We start from the raw sequence: 21921 nt of genomic DNA, 5'->3' as shown, positions 1-21921 counted from the left end.
AGAGAGTCAGAGAGTTAGATAACTATCATTGTCATTGTCGTTATTGTGTCATATATGTGTTAGGGCTGTATATTATTACATTATCAGGTTAGAATAGTTATAGTATATTGTTATTATTAATTATAGTAGGCTTAGCTATTATAGTCTTGTTATATTAATTAGATAAGATTATTTGGATTGCTCTGGATTTTTGGATCTGGATTGCTCTGGATTTTTGGATCTGGATTGGACTGCTTTTTGATTTGGATTGTCCTTTTGGATTTGTTTGCTGTGACTCTTCCTTTTTCCTGGTAATGGAGCCAGCAAGAAAGAGGGAATCCTCCCCTGTCTGGGCTCAACAGAAGCATCAGTATCCTCATTTATACCAGCTGGCACTGGCATTTTTTAAATAAGTGTGTTACCCCAACACGCTTGAAATAATTCTGTTTCTCAATAAAAATCTATTGTAATCCTTCCTTCCAGACTATTCTGTTGCAGTTTACTTTATTACACTCCCTCCAACATAAGCACTGCACTCAACACAGTGTCACTGTTGTTGTTCATACTGTCACTATCCAAACAATTAATGAATAATTCATTAACTGTGTGTGTGACTCTGCACAAGTAAATTCAGACAGAGAAAGATACATATTTTATATTATACACAGTAATGGACAAATGTCTGCTCATGTCTTTTTATTATTGCAAATGAAAGGTTACATACAAAATAAATAAATAAATATTTTTATTTATACAAATATGTTTCTAAAATATACACTGCTCAAAAAAATTAAAGGAACACTTTGAAAACACATCAGATCTCAATGGGGAAAAATATCATGCTGGATATCTATACTAATATGGACTGGGTAATGTGTTATGAACGAAAGGATGCCACATCGTTTGATGGAAATGAAAATGATCAACCTACAGAGGATTGAATTCAAAGACACCCCGGAAATCTGAGTGAAAAAATGATGCAGCAGGCTTGTCAATTTTGCTGAAATTTCATTGCAGCAACTCAAAATGGTACTCAGTAGTTTGTATGGCCCCCACGTGCTTGTATGCATGCCTGACAATGTCGGGGCATGCTCCTAATGAGACGACGGATGGTGTCCTGGGGCATTTCCTCCCAGATCTGGAACAGCGCATCACTGAGCTCCTGGACAGTCTGAGGTGCAACCAGGTGATGTCAGATGGACCGAAACACAATGTCCCAGAGGTGTTCTATTGGATGTAGGTCAGGTGAGCGTGGTGGCCCTTCAATGGTATCATTCCTTCATCCTCCAGGAACTGCCTGCATGCTCTCGCCACATGAGGCCGGGCATTGTTGTGCACCAGGAGGAACCCAGGACCCACTGCACCAGCATAGGGTCTGACAATGGATCCAAGGATTTCATCCCGATACCTAATGGCAGTCAGGGTGCCATTGTCTAGCCTGCAGAGGTCTATGCGTCCCTCCATGGATATGCCTCCCCAGACCATCACTGACCCACCACCAAACCGGTCATGGTGTTTTTAGGGTAATGTGCACTGCCATTTCTCCTCCAAATATGGTGTGTATTATGGCATCCAAACAGTTCAATTTTGCTCTCATGTGACCACACTATATTCTCCCAGTATTTCACTGGCTTTTCCAAATGTTGTGCAGCAAACTTTAAATGAGCTTCAACATGCTTTTTTTTCAGTAATGGAGTCTTGTGTGGTGAGCGTGCATACAGGCCATGGCGGTGGAGTGCATTACTTACTGTTTTCTTTGAGACAACAGTACCTGCTATCTGCAGGTCTTTTTGAAGCTCTCCACAAGTGATCCTTGGCTCTTGGACAACTCTTCTGATTATTCTTTTCACTCCTCTATCAGAAATCTTGCGAGGAGCACTGGTCGAGGCAAATTTATGGTGAAATTATTGTCTTTCCACTTCCGTATTATGGCCCCAAAACTGGCCATAAGGGGGCTGGATTGCTTTTTAATTACTTTAAGTTTTCAGCAGTTGTCTTGGCTTTCCATGCCTTTTTGCGCCTCCCTTTCTTCATGTGTTCAATACTTTTTCCCTGTGTCATTTCACATTATTACACATAACTTAATTTCTGAACTTATTTTTGTTTGTTTCTTTGTATGTATGGCTTACTTGGGTTGTTACCAACATCTGGTGAAAATTTCATGTCAATAGCACCTTTGGAAATATATTTACTGAGAAAAATGATGACGTGTTAAATACTTATTTCCCCCGCTGTATATATATATATATATATATGTAGTGAAGTCGAGTGACGTTCTCATCACGTCACTATCATTTAATACGTGGCCAATGAGCTCTTGCCATTGGGGTATATAATTTGTTGTTCATGCCTCCTGGAGTGCGTCATAGTCGAAAGCCCACCCCTTTGCGTTGTTGCTACGGACTACGGAGGTACGTCTTGTTTTTAGCATTGCAGTTTAGCTGTTTGAGCCTAGTGTTATTCGGTGACATTTGGCGATTGTTATTTGTTTAGTGTGATGTTGGGTTACTGAAAATCCGTGTGCGTGTGCTGCTTACTCCCTGGTAAGTTTAATTTTGTGATTTGGGGCATTGTAGGAAGTTTGGTTTGACTTAAAGGGGACCTATTATGCCCCTTTTCACAAGATGTAAAATAAGTCTCTGATGTCCCCAGAGTGTGTATGTGAAGTTTTAGCTCAAAATACCCAACAGATCATTTTTTACAGCATGTTTAAATTGTCACTTTTTGGTGCTCAGAAAAAGTGACAGTGTGTGCCCTTTAAATGCAAATAAGCTGCTGCTGCACGGCCCAGGGGGCGGAGCTTCATGAGCTTGCGCTCAGTCTCAGGAGAATTTCATCTCATGGAATGATGATAATATCAGAAACTCTCAGTAACGGTGTTCATTTCGACCCGGAGTCGGACAATAATGCCTACAGAGTCAGAGTGCTGTATGGAGATGGAACAGGTATAGTTTAGTTTAATTACGGTTATAACGTATTTGTCATCTGCTTGTAGGTCCGAATTATGATAAAAAATATACTGATGAGATTAATAAAGTTTATTGTACATCACACAAAAGATGAAGTGTCAGTTTTACTCCAGAAAATCACCGTAAGAGCTGAGTAAACACAGCATAAGAAGTGCGTAAGTACATAAACGAATTTCGGTAGAGTTGAGGGAGCATTTTCTTTGAAAACAAAATAATTCCACCTTGTCTTCAGCGGCTGCCTCAGATTTCGGGAGTAAATAGAGAGAGAGCTATGTGGATTAATACATCCAACCACACAACACCTACAACGCTTGGGAGACATTCACGTCAGTGCAGCAATGGTGGATGTGTACAACTCGCTGTGAACTCGATCAGGGCGGGTCTATGTTAAAACGGCAGTGTCTGTCAACACTCGTGGGCGGGGCCTGTGGCTTTAGTGACGTCACTAAAGCCGCATTCTGAAAACAGGTCGTTGGGAGACACTGCTGATGATTTATGGGGAATAATAAAAAAGGAGTGAGTGGATTTTTATCACTATTGGGTGGTTGTGTACACACACTGCCAACACACATTTATGTCCAAACAGCATGCAAAAGTGAATTTTGCATAATAGGTCCCCTTTAAGTTCTAGCCATTTGTTTCAGTACGGTGTGCCTCCAGGGCTTCCATCGATGTGGCATCGCAGCTTAACGTAGCCCTGGTCGGAACACCAGCTGTCGCTGTCAACAAAGCTATTGAATGAGTTTTTCATATATGTCGTCAAAGTAATACTTCATTGTATCATCAGGTATGTAAACTGTTAGATAATTCATTGCATTTTCCGGTAGGTAACTTTTAGACAAGCTTGTTAAATTTAGGTTGTAACATTTTGTTTGCTGTTTTTAAGGTCCTTTTTTGGACGTTAAGGCGGGCTGAGTGAGAGCAGTCGCCTCAAAACAGCTCTCTCCCCACCCTTCGCTCTTTAAGCCACGCTGCTGCTTTTGGCGTCCAGTTTTGTCCGTGTTAATGTCTACGTGGGCTTGAATGTTGATTTTCGCTGTTAGTATTTCTTTATTTTTGTTTTCGTAGACTTGTTCTGTAGTTATTATTTGATTCTGTCTGACTGAAACGATCTCCAGGCGTTTTGCAGTCAGCTTGGTGTTTGGTGTGAATTTCTACATTTGTGACAGTGTTTTTGTGTATTTTCTTATTTTAATCTGTGTTTGCAGTATTCATACCTTGTTTATTTTGAGTATATTGTAAATTTGTTTTTCTTTCAAATTGGTTGTGTTTAATTTAGTAAATTGACTTTGAATGTGTTTTCTCTATTAGATTTTTATTTAAATTTGTTTAATTTATTATCTGTTTCTTTTCTTTCTTATTTCTTTTTAGGAGCTGAGGGCTTCCTGGAGTGGGCTGGTTGTCTGCTGCATTACTGGCTTTGCTTCACCAAGGGTGTCATTATTGCGGTGTTATTATTGCCGTACCCCTTTCTTTTGTCATTTGCAGTGAATTTGGTGGATGTGATTCGGATTGGCGTGGTTTCTATTGTAGACCTGCTGCTGTCACACTAGCCTGCTCCCTATAGGAAGCCCATGCCTCTGGCCTTTCTAGGTGGAACGAACTTGTGTGCTATAATTGGGTTGTTTTTCCCCATTAACCCTCTGGGGTCTGGGCTGTTTTTGGGGCCCTTGAGATGTTCTGACATGCCCTGACATTTGTGCTTTTTTCAGTTGCATATAAACATATTAATGGCAAAGGTGTAAATTCACTCTATATAGCACAAACAGGGCTACCATAATATGTGAGCCACGTGTATGTACATGTTTTCATTTTTGAGAGAATAATGTTTATGCATGGTTATTGAAAAAACTAAAAACTAAAATTTCTGAAATAAGGCCACAAAACACATAGTAAATATGTGTCAATAAGACTTTTGACTAATGGATGTCCTCGCCTAGAGTTTTTTCTTCAAAATTATGTGAAAATAGTCTTGCTTTATCGTTCACATAAAACCATACATTGATTTAAATTGATGTAAAACAGGTTTTGCTTGGAAAGCCAATATGCGAGGGGGGCGTGAACGAGGAGTGGTTTACACCTTAGAATACAATGTCCCACCCACTCTGCATAATGATGAGCCATTCACTCAGGTGTGACACTGACTGAGCCACAATGCAAGGACAAAAGATATATTTAGAAGAAGACTTATATTGACCATTTAAGATTTTGCTTACATCTATCTTGTAAATATGTTTTGCTATTTTATTAAAAAGGTTACAATTACAACAATAATTACAATTTCAACAATATCTCAAGTGTACTCTTTCTTTGTAAAAAAAAAATGATTATAGGCCTACATTTTATCTATGTATTCATTAGTTTGAATATAGTCAACATTGGAACAGCTAACATCTTAGTTGATGACTTTATTTTTGACAAAAATAGATATAGAAATTGCTAAACAAAAGCTCATTTGACGTGGCAGTATATTCTACAGTAAAAACTGTACCCAAATCTAGTCAACAAGATGTTGTCTTTCATATTTCGCCTGACTGTAACGTTGTTTTCATGAAATATTAGGGCATATTGTTAATTTGCAGTTTAATACGTTGCTTATACAAATAGCCTACATTTTATTTCAACATATTTCAGTCGATTTTTACTCATCTCAGTATAGCAATACAGTTTGCTAAAACATCATCATTCATTCACACACGCAATTTAAATTTAACTTCTGGCAAAGATGAAGTTGACGATAGGCTATTGACTCGCGATCTTCGCAGTAGGCTAGTGAACGCACCGGAGAAATGCACATTTATTAGGCTACATAGTTTTTTGTTTTGGATGGTTTTGTTTAGAACCAGCTTTCTGTAAATATATTTCAAATTTTTTAGACATGTGAGGCGAGTAGGCTACGGTCTGGTTAATGATGATCTCCAGTTCAAGCACCTTATGTTGTGATTGCTAGCCTATATTTACTTTAAATCCAGGAAATTTGTTAATGAAAAAATTAGTAAAATTAAGATACAATTGATACAAAACGAAATTCGTTTTAAAGAAAGGATTTGTAGTTTCTGTTTTGAGGTCTCTGTGAAAGTTTGAAAGTCTTTTAGTGCGCTTTCAGAGCGCTCGCGTCCATAATGGAGAACTGTCACGTAATATTGTTTTTTCCTCATAAATGCGAACACGAAAAATAAAAGACAAAAGACTTTTAAGTAAAAGTTACTCCGAAATTGTGTCCTCGGCGGAATTCGCTCTTCAAAATGCTGCCGTTCGTAGTCTGAGTTACAATCTTCCTCTGAGGAAACAACCCGGTATCATGCATTCTTCCTCGCTGTCCAGAATCATCTGAAGGGCGTCTTTACTGGAGAAGCGTGCCATACTCAAAACGCGATGAACTATCAGTAAGTCTGATGAAGAAACTGTGTTTTTATGGCATTGATCGGGGGGCGTATGCGATGCATACTAGATCACCTAAACTATTTACCATTTGAATAGCGCCGGGGGCGGGGCGGCCTCAACTCATTATAGAGATAATGAGGCAGAAGGAAAAACGGTACCTCTCCTTGCTTTCAAACGGATTACATGAGTTGAAAACATTTGTTTTTTATATAAATTACGTCATTTAAAAGAAGAGATTTCAAGCTTCATAAAGACATATCTCACGTGTCTGTGTGAGAAGTATTCGGTGAGTTACAGTTCATTTTCGGACGCGTTTCAGAATGGACTACACTGACAGAGAGAAGGCAGAACTCGCTTCGTGTTTATTTTTCTTTATTTGGCGAAAAGCTCAACACTTTGTTTTTATTATGAGTATACACAAAAATAATGCACATTTAACAGAATCGATTGATGTACGAAACTCCTATGAAAAATCAAAGTCAACAGAGTATTTATGAGTTTCTTTTACACTGATAAAAAAAAAGCGAGCTGGTATCGCCGGCGATACCGTCGACCTCAGGGGGTTAACTTGGGGTGGCGTAGTCACTAAAATTGAGCCACTTGCTACTAGTTTGACCTGGCACAGCCGGAGAAGCTTCTGGAATAGGCCCCAAAGGTCCAGTCCCTCCAACTCCCCCGGTGAGGACAACTGGTTAACTGGTGGGCTATCAGGACGGACAACAATAGGGGTGTCCTGCTGTATTCGGGTTTTCATCAGAGAACGATGAATGCGCTTAATCCTTCCCAGATCATCAACGGGTGCAACTGCATACACAGACCCTCCATCTCTTGGTGCCTGCGTGACTTGGTGCCTGCACGACGGAGCTCCACAGGTCCTGGATTTTATGACGACCTCTCACGCTATGATCCCAGAGATAAACCAGTTGGCCCTCCCTCAGTGGTGTATCAAGAACGTGTTGGTCGTGCTGTTTCATACGGCGCTCAGCAGCCGCCTTCAAGCGCTCCCTTGCACCCTCGAATGCCACATGCATCCTTGCTTGATGCTCTACAATCCACTCATGGACCCCACCCTCACTAGGTTCCTGAACCCTACCCAACAGGAAATCAACAGGGAGTCAAGGTTCCTGGCCAAACATCAGGAAATACGGAGACTCACCTGTGGACTGGTGAGGAATAATGGTATTATAGCAGAACAAGATCTGCGGAAGGCAAGATGCCCAATCCCTTTTCCTAGAAACCGGCAGAGTGCGCAGGAGGTTATGAAGGGTTCGATTGAACCGTTCACACTGGCAGTTGCCAGCCGGGTGATAGGGCGTAGTACGAGATCTTTCAATCCCATAAAACCCACAGAGTTGTTTCATAAGGGCCGACTCAAAATTCCGGCCCTGGTCAGAATGAATACGACCTGGGACCCCGAACCTGAAAAACCACTAACCAAAGCTTGTACTACCGTCTCAGTCCGCTGGTCTCTAGTCGGGACAGCCAGTGTATATTTACTGAACACATCTGTTAACACTAAAACATTTCACTCATGTCCAGTACAAGAAGGCTCAAGCATCGTAAAATCAATAGCCAATATTTAATTTGGCTTAGAAGCCAGGACATGGCCCATAAAGCCCCGGGCAAGTGGCTGGGTGTCTTTAGCCAGCTGACATCGCTTGCATTCCCAACACCACTGCGCCACTTCTGCCGACATCCCTGGCCAATAACACCACTGACGTATTAGTTCCGTAGTGCTTTCAACACCTTGGTGTCCATGGTGTTGATGCAACTGAGAAACTGGGTAACGCTGTAACCACTGCTTGACTGACCTGTACTACCGGTTCTACCTCCGCTGCCTGCCTCACCACTGCTGGAATAACGGTCCCTGGCAAGAAACTCTCCCGTGTCTCCTGACAAAAGTGGTGCTGTCTAGAGAGAGCATCAGCGTTCCGGTTGCTTCTTCCAGAGCGATACCGGACCTCAAAGTCGAAGGGGGCCAACTGGGCAGCCCAACGTTGTTCGGTAGCTCCCAGTGTAGCAGATGTCAGGTGGCTAAAGGGAATTGTTGTCCGTATAGACAATGCACTTCTGCCCCAGCAGGTACTCCCTAAATTTCTCGGTCATGGCCCACTTGAGCGCCACAAACTCCAATTTCATGGAACTATAGTTGGTCATGTTGCGCTCTGTGGGCCTAAGACCACGGCTGGCATACGCGACAGGGCGTACCTTGCCTCCTTGCTCCTGTGAGAGGACTGCGCCAAGCCCGCTATGGCTAGCATCCACCTCGAGGATAAAGTGCCGGGAGAAGTCTGCATAAGCTAACACTGGGGCGGTAACGAGCCTGTTCTTCAATCCCTGAAAGCTCAAAGAAACAAACGCAACTCCACCACATTGGACGGATGTCGCCAATCAGCCACGACCTCAATCTTTACAGGATCGGTTGATACCCCTTCAGCCGATATGACGTGACCCAGATACTTCACTTCTCTTTGGAAAAACGCACACTTGCTTAACTTAACCTTGAGACCTTCACGTTCTAACCGACTCAGGACTACCTCTAGATGCTCCAGATGTTGAGCTACAGAGGAAGAAAATACCACCACGTCATCCAGGTATAAAAGCAATGATTGACACTGTTGGTCCCCGAATAGCCGCTCCATTAACCTCTGAAATGTGCCTGGGGCATTGCACAGGCCAAAGGGCATACGGTTCCACTCAAAGAGTCCGAAAGGTCTTAAACCGATCTTTCTCTGTGACTGGAACCTGATTATACCCACTGGCCAGATCAAGGGTCAAAAACCAACAAGCACCACTCAGGGAATCCAGGGACTCATCAATTCGGGGCAGAGGAAACGCGTATTTCCTAGTTCTGGCATTAAGTTGACGGTAGTCAACGCACATGCGTAGACTAGGGCTGAACGATTAATCTCAACAAAACCACACGCGATTTGCGATTATCTTATGCGCAGCTTGTCAGTGGAGTGTGGCTGATTGGTAGTAAATACTGCCCCATTTGAATGCTACAGGGCGCTCTCACGCAAACACGATAAATATACCCCGCCGCAGAAGTACAATGTGCATCATTCCAGGAAATCCCTATCGCTGTAGCTGAACAAACAGAAGATTGAAACGCTTTAAACATGACTTATAAATACACGACTGCCTTATTCTGTGTAAGAAGGCACATCATCTCACAGAAGGAGGAGCTCAACTGTCGTTATGAAGTGAGTTTGGAGTAAATGCATGTTATTAAATGTTGTCTGTTGTTGGACAAGAGGTTCATAAATGCTTCTCATGTTTTGGAAAGTTGTTTGACGCGTGTTGTTTTTTCAAATACACGTTATAAGTGACTCAAACTCACAGTGCTTTAAGATGGAGCAGCGTTTACAGAGCTGTACATCAATGACAAACTGCGCATAAAAAAAAATTAGCGCAGCCTTTGCGATTTTAACCCTCTGGGGACCAAAAACGCGCCCGCGCGTTTTGCTCGTTTTTTTTTTTTAGCAATGAAAATAAACACTAAATGCTCTGTTAATTTTGATCTTTCATTTTCGTGTAATACATCAATCGATCCTGTTCAGTTTCTATTTTTTTTCTGTATATTCACAATAAAAATAAAGTGTTTTGCTTTTTGACAAATAAAGAAACTTTAACATGATGCGATTTCTGCCTTCTCTCTGTCAGTGAACTCCCGTTTGAAACGCGTTCGAAAATGATCTATAACTCTGCGAAAATTCAGTCAAACAGGCAAACAGACCCACGGGCATAAAGCTTGAGATCGCAGCTTTTAAATGAAGTAATTTATATAAAAAACAAATATTATCAGCTTCTGTAATCTGTATAAAAAGAGAGCGACTCCAGTCGAGCTCATTAGGAGCCATTCAAAAGTAATTTGACCACGCCCCGGAGAGCGCGTGCTATTCAAACGCAAATTCTGAGAACCATTTCAGTCTGTGAAACGCCCCCACATCAGCTGTAAACAAAGAGGCATAATATAGCCTACCTTATGGAGAAAATTTTCCGTGCTGATATGAGGAGCAGATCCCGCTGAGGAGTGAGGTAGGCTAAGTTATCCTTTCTCAAGTGTTAATGTGGAATAACGTTATGGAATAACGTTGTAGGCTTATGTAAACAAAAAGATGAATCGCGTTTCTATAATATGAATAGCGTTTCTGTGAGATGAATGAAGGGTACATATTTGTAAAGACTGTTTAGCCTAAATATGAATCGCGCGTCTGTGTGTGAAAGAATAAACTGCTTTTACAGTTACAGTTACTGCGTTACAGTCAGGCGAAGTATGAAAGACAACATTTTGTTGACTAGATTTGGGTACAGTTTTTACTGTAGAATATACTGTCACATCAAATAAGCTTTTCTGCTCATATATATAAAATACTATTTTGTCAAAAATAAAGTCATAGACTAAGATGTTCCAATGTTGGCTATATTCAAACTAATGAATACATATGATAAAATGTAGGCCTATAATCTTTTTTTTTTTTTTTTTACAAAGAAAGAGTACTTTTTTGCAGAAATATTGCTGAAATTGTAATTATTGTTGTAATTGTAACCTTTTTAATAAAATAGCAAAACATATTTACAAGATAGATGTAAGCAAAATCTTAAATGGTCAATATAAGTCTTCTTCAAAATATATATTTTGTCCTTGCATTGTGGCTCAGTCAGTGTCACACCTGAATGAATGGCTAATTATGCAGAGTCATTATGCAGAGTGGGTGGGACTAAGGTGTAAACTACTCCTCCCCCTCGCATATTGGCTTTCCAAGCAAAACCTGTTTTACACCATTTAAATCAATGTATTTTTTTTTGTGAACGATAAAGCAAGACTATTTTCACATAATTTTGAAGCTAGAACTGAAAGGGACAACATCCATTAGTCAAAAGTCTTGTGGGCACATATTTTGTATGAGTTTTGTGGTCTTATTTCAGCAACTTTCATTTTTATTTTTTTAAATAACCACGCATAAACATTATTCTCTTAAAAATACAAACATCTACATACATGTTGCTCGCATATTATGGTAGGCCTGTTTGTGCTATATAGAGTGAATTTACACCTTTGCCATTAACATGTTTATAAATAACTGAAAAAAGCACAAATGTCAGAGCATGTCAGAACATCTCAAGGGCCCCAAAAACAGCTTGGTCCCCAGAGGGTTAAAATTGCGATAAGCCATCTCGATTTAAGTCAAACCAAACTTCCTACAATGCCCCAAATCACAAAATTAAACTTACCTGGGAGTAAGCAGCACCCCACACGCACACGGATTTTCAGTAACCCAACGTCACAATAAACAAATAAAAATCGCCAAATGTCACCGAATAACACTAGGCTCAAACAGCTAAACTGCAATGCTAAAAACAAGACCTACCTCCGTAATCAGTAGCAACGACGCAAAGGGGCGGGCTTTCGACCATGACGCACTCCAGGAGGCATGAACAACAAGTTTATATACCCCAATGGCAAGAGCTCATTGGCCACGTATTAAATGATAGTGACGTGATAAGAACGTCACCCAACCTCACTACATATATATTGCAAGCCCCTGACTCTTTTCTGCCTCTTGTTTTAGTTGCATTTTCGTAGTCCTTCTGCTTTTAGTCTTTTACGACCCTATACTTTGAAATTTTCATTATTCCTCTTCTTCTCTCGAAATGTCCTTTGTCTTTCAGTATTAGTTTTTGCATTTGCTCTGTAGGATGAGATGTATATAGTATAAATATTTTTTTTTGTTGCTTTATTTGTTATTGTTGGTTGTTGCTAATTAACTACTGTTACTCACATTGATATTTTGTAATAAAAAATTGCAAAACTGACTAAGATGATTATTTAATTAGCCACAGTGTGTTCAAGATTACATGTCAATATATGTGTCAAATCTCATTTCTTCCCCTGCGATGTGTTTTTGCCAGGTTGAATCCAGCTTCATCCACAAAGATAAAAGTATGTGGCGTTCGCCTGGCTTCCTTCTTCATTACCTTCAAAATTACAGAGAGTTTTACAGTCATTTACATTATGCACAACCCTGTTTGGTTTACCAGAAACACAACTGATACCAGAGTTCACTGAGTTCACCATCACACGTTCACTGTTTCTCTTAAAGGGTTCAGTGCACAACTGTCTACCAGCTTTTTGTCATGAATTTCCCAGTTTTATTGCATTTTTTATTGCAACTTGCAGCACATCTGAAAATATTCAGGGCACTTTAATTGTCTTGTCTGCTTCTCTGTAACCTATTCTTTGAGTGTATGTTTGAGACTGACATCTAGTGGACGTTTTATTATCTTTTGCACGTCACTCAAACACAGAACCAGGAAACGGAAATCACATGATTTCTGAGAAAGTAAAACTGAAGTGTAGTTGAGCTGTTGTGTGTTTTTGTCTCTGTCTTCATGCAGTAAAATGGCAGAAGCTAGATTTTCTCAGGATGAGTTCATGTGTTCAGTGTGTCTGGATCTCCTGAAGGATCCAGTGACTTTCCACTGTGGACACAGTTACTGTAAGATCTGTATTACAGACTGCTGGGATCAGGAGGATGAGAAGAGAGTCTACAGCTGCCCTCAGTGCAGACAGACCTTCAGGCCAAGACCTGCTTTAGCTAAAAACACCATTCTGGCTGAAGTGGTGGAGAAACTGAAGAAGACTAAACTTGCTGCTGATTGTTACGCTGGAGATGTGCAGTGTGACGTCTGTACTAGAAGAAAACACAAAGCCATCAAGTCCTGTCTGGTGTGTCTGAAGTCTTACTGTCAGAATCACCTTGAACTACATGAGAGTTTCTTTAAAGGAAAGAGACACAATCTGACTGATGCCACTGGACGACTGCAGGAGATGATCTGCCAGAAACACAACAAGATCCTCAAGGGTTTCTGCCGCACTGATCAGAAGTGTATATGTGTGCTGTGTGCGATGGATGAACATAAAAACCACGACACTGTATCAGCTGCAGAACAGAGGACAGAGAAACAGGTATGAACTTACAACTATTGATGAAATCATGTAGACATACTTATGTAGTTTTATTTTCATTAATGAAATCTATGACAAAAAGTGTTCACTGATGAACTTTTTTTCCATGACGAAGTGTATGTTTACACGACACTGTTTTCAACTTAAAAATTGTATCTGTACGCGTCGCGGCGACCCTCACTCTCAAACAGTGAAATACGGAAATGAACGTGAAGGGAGTGCACCGTTTCTAGATTTGGACCAGTAACCAGAAGATTAGACTCGCTCAAGAGACGGTGTCAACAACAAGGAGAGAAGGAAATGGTGACAACACTGGCTGTGTTAGAAACAGGTAAGATATATTTAGGAAAATTATAAATACAAATAAATTAAATAATGCAGTGAAATTCAAAACATCATCACCACATAACACAAAGGAAAATAATGACCAGGATGGCAGTAAAGACTTGTTCCTTCTTATAACCCTTATTTATATACATTTATATTTCCTTATTTAGTTTGTAACTATTATTAATTGTTTCTATCTTTTTTGTGACCTATTTAGATTCAAGCTAATAAAGTTAATTGACCCTTACTCTATTAATATGTGTATACAATTTATTTTTACCTATTTATTCAAATTGTTTCTAATTGGCTTAATTTAATGAAGAGAATATTTTTTTATTTGAATACAATTATTCCAAATGATAACCCTTTGAAATACCCCTTTTACTCTTGGTCTCCAGGAGATTATATATATATATATATATATATATATATATATATATATATATATATATATAATATATTTAACCAAATAATTAAATGAAATAAAATACAGTAGAATTTGAAAGTAGAAAATAACAGTAGGGAAAATAAAATCACAATAAATCAAGTTTACTGCTCACAATAGCAGTCTCAATATGAATTAGGATTTCACTAAATCTCAGTTCCAGTTCAATGCTGCGTGCACGAGATGCTTCTTCTGCAATTGAGTTCTGAGCAACACAGTTCAGTCTGAAAGGGAGGAAAAACATATGCATAATCTTACCACTCCGTTTATTCCTTGATCCACAAAGCGCGGTCCTTATATGGGCATGGCTCGCCAGTTCCTGCTCGCAATAGTTTCTCCAAGGTGAAGCAGGGACAGTACACATACAAAAATTTCTTCAGAAAGTGTCCAGTGTCCAGGAAATGTGCAGCATCCGACTCAGGAAATTATGAAAAATAGAAAAGAAGGGGAAAAACAAGAAAGGGGAAAAGACCCAACCAAGAGAATTCGATTTTTCAATTATGAAGTTTTCAGAAAGGCAAAACTCCAACTTTAGGCCTGTATTTTCCCTGTAGCATTCGAAAAAACAACAAAAAAACATTCACCCGTAATCATTGATTGATGACATTCAATCCACACTTTTATTTTAAAATCTCTGTTATTTCTCTGATACAACTGTTAGTTTGTTCGTTCTAATTCTATTTGTTTCTTCTCTTCTTTTTAGGATCGCACCAGCCGCTTCTCCGCAAGGAGTGTTGCATCGTCTGTGTCCTGGCTCCACCCGTTAAGGCGGGGCTAACTTCCCACTCCTCTCATTGGACCAATCTTCATGTTATTAAATTAAATAACTTTTCTAAATTAGTTTTATAGTTTGAATTTATGTATTTTCTCTTCACAGATATTAATAAAATGAAATAACTGTTTTACATTTTCATAAGTGTTAGTCTTTTTTTAATTTTTCTTACATCAACCTGATTTCTTTAGAGACCTGGGTTACATATTTGTTTTGGTTTCAAAATGGGTTTCAAAGTACAAGGTTTAGAAAATGATGCCTTTACCGTCTCCATGTAAGCAACAAAAGCAAATATAATGCTTTTCATGAGAGAAACACACGGAGTCGATTCAGCGCACAGCGGTGCATCCCTTTTTACAGACATTGATGGAAAGTTTGTAGTTCATTTGGATATGTCAATAAGTAGAGTTAGAGAGTAAAACGAGGAACATATTAGGCTACTAACGTAAACTGGCGGTAAAGAGAGAGAGAGAGAGAGAGAGAACTTTTGTTACTTCTTTTAACAGGCATAATTAGGCGTGAAAATAACTGGAGGAAATATTTGCTAAATGAATTAAGGCAACTAATTTGACTCATGTTCTTTTGGTTTCTCTATTCAGCTGTTCACATGATGATTTTGTGGTAGTATTACTGTCACTGTCATTGATTTGTCCTTTAGCACCAGCTGAAGAAGACGCAGAGGTTGTTCCAGCAGAGGATCCAGCAGAGAGAGAAAGATCTTCAGCAGCTGAGAGAGGTTGTGGCGTCTCGTAAGGTGAGTCTGGAGAAGAAGAAAAATTTGAGACGTCTCAGTCAGGACTCACTGAAACCACTATGTGATTGTCCTAACAGCGCTCTGCACAGAGAGCAGTGGAGAACAGTGAGAGAAGCCGCTCTGAGGCGAAACAGCGGATCAGAGATCAGGAAAAGACTGCAGTGAGTCGAGCTGAAGGACGACTGGAGCGACTGGAGCAGGAGATCAATGATCTGAGGAGGAGAGACGCTGAGCTGGAGCAGCTTTCACAGACACAGGATCACATCCAATTCCTGCAGGTAACAGAGATCTAGAAGAACAGGGTCATAGTGGACTTGAGCAAGAGACTCACAGAGAAACATTTTGTGAAAGCAGAATGAGCCGTTGACAAAGTGTTGATCTGCGTGTTCGGTTATTATATCATCATCAGTCAGACTCTCTTCTGATCTTCTTCTATTGAAAGATGCACTTACAAATGCAGTTCAGCTCTGGAAATCTCTTTTTTTTTCTGGAAGATGTTTTGAGCTTCCAGACAAAAACAGTTCAAAACTTCACTAATATATAAAAAAAAAAAAAAATTGTACAACAATGTGAAACTTGATGGTACCATCCGACAAACACAAAGTGTTTTTTTAAACAATTATTTTTCACAATGCTGAATTTTGGTTGCAATTAGGTAAACATAGGTTTTAAAATTATATAACAATTTTAAAACCACACCTAAAAAAAAATTAAATAAAATTAACCAGAGTAAAATGTTGAATAAGTATGTTTTCTTTAAGGAAGAGTTAGTCCACACCTAGTTTGGGGGATGTGACCAATAACACTCAGAAACTTTTAGCGGGAGAGAGTTTCTTTGTCTCCTTCTGACTTGTTGGAATATATTGTATTACATATATAGCTAAGGCAAACCGAGAGGTTTAATTCGGTACCAAGAAAGATATGTCTGGAAGATACAAAAGTAGACATGCATTCTTACACTTGAATATAAGCATTTAGAGTTCAACTAACACAACTAGACAGTCATAACTAGGCTAATATGAGGTGGGAAACATACATACACACAGGAATATATCATATACATTTTGGAATTACTTACATTATGAGTTAAATGGAAAGAATATTTGTGGTATGTATATTGGTGCATCTCTCAGATGTTTAGCCATGCCACCTGGCCTTCTTCCCTGCCGTGGGAGGGGAGTTGAGTTGATTAAGATCTTTTTGAAGCTCACAAAGGAGTTTGGAGGTGTTTCTGTTTAACCTCTATCATGCCACTAAAGTATCAATGGAGCAATTTGATCCAGATTCCTTGGCGCTAGTCTTGTGATTTACATGAATGAGTCCAGTAGGTTAAAAGCTTTTTGAAACTTAGAATGAATAAGTCATCGTGATTTCGTCCAGACGCTACACCCCCTTGGGTCACACACAGGTTGTCAGATACAGTGACATTATTCCCTACGGTCACTGTCCAAGCTATAAGCCTCAAAGTGGCCTCCGAACAACGGAAGGTCTACTAAGGACGCTCACAGGCTTGGAACCAACTGCTTCATGGAAGGGGTTCCTTTAAGGGAATATGGACAGGGGGTCCGAAAGGAGTCCTGTCCAGTCTCTTTCTGAGGCGAACATAAAGTCAACCCCACATGCCACCAGGGAGGCTGACCTGGTCAAATTTACTGACCTAGTCTTGCCAACAGCCTGTCTTTTTCCTAATCAGAGTTTCTTATAAAAAATGCAATTAATGGCAGTAGTTCACTCACAAACCGGACGGGCATCCTGGAGAGTAGAACTCAGCATAGTGCTTGTTAAACTTTGCAAACGAGGGGAGTAACTCTACTCAATCCTTGATCTACACAGTGCTTCAAAGCCCTGTGGAGGCTGGGACTCTAATGAGGGGAGCACCTCCAGCTCTAAGGCTGATCTAACAGGGAGGCCTCGTGAGAGTCCTTCAACCTTTCGACCAGACTTAGGGAGTTAAGTATTCAAACAGAGCGATCCTCAGATAGATTCTGCAACACTATGCTCAACCTGATGAGTACTGACCAGGCTCTGGGCTAAAATCAGGGAGGCTCCGTGGGGCTTGCAACGTGATATTTAATGCCTTTGCAATGCTAAGCATTCCAACTCGTAGGGGAGCCGCCTTCAAGGAGGCCTGTTGAGGCCTAACTACTTGATAGCGAGGATGTATGGATAGAGATGAGTTGCCATGATAACGACTGACATCTCTCTCTTTTCATACAGATTACATAACAGAGAATATTTGTTTTCGTTTTGAATTAGATCATTTAAAAGTGGACACTTAAATTATTATAAAGATATATTGCTCTTGCCTGTGTGACTAGTTTTCGCTGAGTTTTGTTTAAGTTTAGAGACGTGCTCCAGAAAAAAAGTTCAAGGAGAGGCAGAAAGCACACCCTGTTTATTTTCTTTATTTTACAAAAGCACAATGTTTAGTTTCGATTGTAAGTGGACACAAAATATCCCATACTATATATTTAACATATAAGCAGAAATTGGCGAACAAAAGCTTATTTGATGTGACAGTAGTCAAATTTAATGAAAAACTTTATAATCTATCCAAAACTAGTCAACAAAACTTGTCTAAACATTCATATTTTGTCTGTAACATATAGTTTTTAGGATATATTAATATAGGGCATATAAATGTTAATTTGCAGTTTAATACATTGCTTATACAAAGAAATTTTTTTCCAACATATTTCAGTCGATTTTTACTCATCTCAGTATAGCAATATACTTTGGGAAAAGCTAAACTAATAGATGTGTTCATGTTCATGTAAAAATAGCATGTTGTAAGTGCCTGTAGTAAACAACAGCACACATCTGTGCCCTTTATTCACACATAGACACGCGATTCATATTTAAACAGTCTTTTTGCTGTTTACAGACACTTGTTTAAGTTTAGAGACGTGCTCCAGAAAAAAAAGTTCAAGGAGAGGCAGAAAGCACACCCTAGTTTCGGAAGGCTCACGGGAGTTGGAGCGTTATGGCTGGAAAGAAACCATTCGTGAACTCTGACACGAGCGGTTTCTTCCCTCACATGCTCCTATGGCAGCAAAGCCTCGCTGAGCACATTTCATAACATTCACAACTCAACATACGCGGGGCACGGTGGCTGTGAGGGTTCGGGTTGTAAATCCTCTTCACCCTCATCAGCCATCTCCTGCTCTCTTGAGCTGCCAGCAGAGCACTCACTGTCAGATCAGAGGATGTTAGTGACAACACAACTCGGCAGCTCAATCTCGCGAGCGTCCAAGGGGCGTGAGAGATAAACAACTCTCTCACAACTCCTCGGCGAGCTCCCTCTGGGACCCCATGATTCTAGTCTCTGCTTTGCCTCAGCGCGGGCAGAACCTGAATCGCCTGGCACATATGTCTGTCCCTCTTCCCCTTCGAAAAGAGGGCCAGACGAGAGCGACGTTTTTTTAAGGAAAAAACTCCTAGTTGGCACAAGTAGTTCCCTCAAGAACTGATCATGCTTGGCAATGTCTTACAATTCCTTAGCACAGTATAAGTCTACCTAGTTGGTGGGTGGGGGGTATGGGTTACACTTTAATATGTTGTTTATATTATTCTTATCAAAATAATTTTTCACAAAAAAAAAGAACTAATCGTGCTTGCTTTGATCCCAAACAGTAAACGCACACGTGTGTCATCAAGTGTCAATATCTTAGAAATGGATCCACACACTTTCTGAAGCATTTTTCACAAGCCATGATTACCTTTTGAAGTTTCAGGTTGAAGCTTACAAACAAAACAGTCCCTAAAGACGAAAAGTGGATTACATTTTGTCTTGGCGCCCCTTTTATACTTCTGGGTCGCACTTGTAGTGATGTCATAGGCTGTTGCCGGTCAGTATCGATTGCCGTGATTGGATAGCTTTTCAGACACCGGTTCACATGGAGGGCGTTCCTCAATAGCGTCATCGATGCAGTACGAGTTCCCTTTCGAAAGGGAAGTATGTTTATATAATGTCGAAAGGAGACATGCTGACATGATGTAAACGTTATAACTATGTTTCTGGAATGAAACAGGAAATGAAACGGAGTATAGACAAAAAAGAAGAAATTCTCATTACAAATCTTGGAGGACAGTTGGTGCATGTTGCATTATCAAATGCACATTTTAAGTGACTTGCAGATCACAGATCACAAGCTTGTCGCTTGACGGGTGATCATTTTGAGATCCTAATGATATCCCGAATACAGACACTGGATGGAGCCGCGAGCTCATGCAGAGCCATCGGAAGCAAGCCATGCATAGAATAAATGTATTAGAAAACACAGTATTTGCCGTTTGTTTAGTAATTGCTTCCTGCAATTTTGGTATCCATACAGTTGGATTAATGCCGTTCACATGGGTCCAAGGTCGAAAAATACGGAAATATCAAAATATAAATATCGAAATGTCGAAAAATAGTACGATCTACTTGTAGCCTTTGAACTGCTTTTCCTGAGCAAATATACTCAACCCTCAAACCCTACTCAACATTTATGTTCTAAGCTAATGTTTTATCATAAAAAAAAAAAGATTTACTAGACAGTTCACATATAGTGTGTGAGATGCTATAATTTGTTGCTCTTATGTCATATAATGAATATGAAGACAATTTTATCTGATGCTGTGAAAGAGCTGGATTTAGTTCAGTTACTAAAGATGACAAGATTAACAAGAGCCGCTCAAATCTGACAGTAGTGCAGGTTATTGATGAAGTGTGGAGGTGATGAGCTTTGATTTCTGTTTTCTGTAGAGTTTCCAGTCTCTCTCAGCTCCTCCTGAATCTACAGATGTAAATGACAATCCCTTCAGTTCTCTCTCCTCTTTTGATGGCAAACTGGAGGATTTCTGCAAAGAGAAGATCTCTGACAGAGGTAAAGACCTGGAGATTCATCAGCTCTCAGAAATGATCCTCCATCATCTCATATCATGTAGAAGATCATATTAGAGATGTCTTAGGAACTGATGCAGGGATAATTTTTTCTTGACATGATAATCACACTCTTCATGTCTGTTGATTTCCACAGTCACTTTCCCCAACATTGTTCCCAGAACCAGGGACGACTTCCTTCAATGTAAGTCACTAAGAAAACAAGCAGAGAAACTCACTGAGTGTGTTTATGTTCTTCCTGTAGAAGGTGAAAGAAAACATGATAGAAGAGTTTTAGAGTTGATCATGTAAATGATGATTTGCACAGGATATCTGGTAAACTGTACTGAGACACTGCTGATATATTGAACATGAAGAGTTCAGCTATAATAAAAGATTAATAATTCCTGATTCTGATGTTTTCTCTCCATCAGATTCCCATCAGCTCACTCTGAATCTGAACACAGTGAATAAACTCCTCAGTCTGTCTAAGAGGAACAGCGTGATTACTCGCACTCGAAAAGAGCAGCCGTATCCTGATCATCCAGACAGATTTGATCATTATCCTCAGGTGTTGTGTAGAAAGAGAATGTGTGGACGCTGTTACTGGGAGATTTTGTGGAGTGGCTGTGTGTTTATATCAGTGTCATATAAGAGCATTAGCAGGAAGGGATCGGGTCATGAGTGTTGGTTTGGAGCTAATGATCAGTCCTGGAGTTTGTTCTGCTCTCCCTCCAATTCCTATTTCAAACACAATAACATAATGACTCAATTCTCTGTAAAGCGTGTCGGCCATAGAATAGGAGTGTATGTGGATCACAGTGCAGGAACTCTGTCCTTCTACAGCTTAGACACATGGAGCCTCATCCACACAGTCCAGACCACATTCACTCAGCCGCTCTATCCTGGGATTTGGGTTTGGTTTGCATCATCAGTGAAACTGTATTGATGAATCAGAACAGACTATAGAGAGATTCTACCCATAATGCTTTGAGCTGCATGATAAATCAGTATCAGTGAGATGGTATAGTCTCTTATTTTCTCTTCATTACATTAACCCCCTGGGGTCGGCGATCACACCGGCGCGATCAGCTCGCTTTTTTTCTTATCAGTGCAAAAGAGACTCAAAATACTCTGTTGATTTTGAAAGATTTTTATACATCATTCAATGCTGTTGAGTGTGTATTTTTTTGTGTATACTCACAATAAAAGCAAAGTGTTGTGCTTTTTGCCAAATAAAGAAAAATAAACATGATGCGAGTTCTGCCTTCTCTCTGTCAGTGTAGTCCATTCTGAAACGTGTCCGAAAATGAACTGTAACTCAGCGAATACTCAGTCACACAGGCATACAGACACACAGGCATGAAGCTTGAATTCTCTTCTTTTAAATGAAGTAATTTATTTAAAAAACAAATATTCTCAGTTTATGTAATATGTATGAAAAGAGAGAGATG

General features: G+C 39.9%; 2 protein-coding genes across 2 annotated transcripts in view; both read left to right on the top strand.

Annotated features, from left to right (window-relative positions):
- LOC309497428 (uncharacterized protein) overlaps positions 1-21921 on the top strand; it is a 292681-nt gene that overhangs the window by 65889 nt on the left and 204871 nt on the right. The window lies entirely within an intron of this gene.
- LOC309497366 (tripartite motif-containing protein 16-like) lies at positions 12692-21739 on the top strand. Its single transcript, XM_082167605.1, has 6 exons — positions 12692-13305; positions 15508-15603; positions 15681-15881; positions 20351-20471; positions 20625-20672; positions 20902-21739. The coding sequence occupies exons 1-6, from the start codon at positions 12739-12741 to the stop codon at positions 21414-21416; spliced, it is 1548 nt and encodes a 515-aa protein (XP_082023731.1). The 5' UTR covers positions 12692-12738; the 3' UTR covers positions 21417-21739.

Source organism: Leuciscus leuciscus, assembly GCF_965113295.1.
Source record: "Leuciscus leuciscus genome assembly, chromosome: 4".
NCBI classification, from domain to species: Eukaryota; Metazoa; Chordata; class Actinopteri; order Cypriniformes; family Leuciscidae; genus Leuciscus; species Leuciscus leuciscus.
The sequence above is the reverse complement of the archived record's forward strand: the minus strand, read 5'-3'. Positions and strand labels throughout refer to the sequence as shown.

Bases quoted from the DNA above. Each gene is read 5' to 3' on its own strand.
- LOC309497366 (XM_082167605.1), top strand. From the start codon at position 12,739: ATGGCAGAAGCTAGATTTTCTCAGGATGAGTTCATGTGTTCAGTGTGT. The intron at 15,604-15,680 runs GTGAGTCTGGAG...TTGTCCTAACAG, and splicing joins AGGTTGTGGCGTCTCGTAAG to CGCTCTGCACAGAGAGCAGT. The intron at 20,673-20,901 runs GTAAGTCACTAA...TCTCTCCATCAG, and splicing joins CAGGGACGACTTCCTTCAAT to ATTCCCATCAGCTCACTCTG.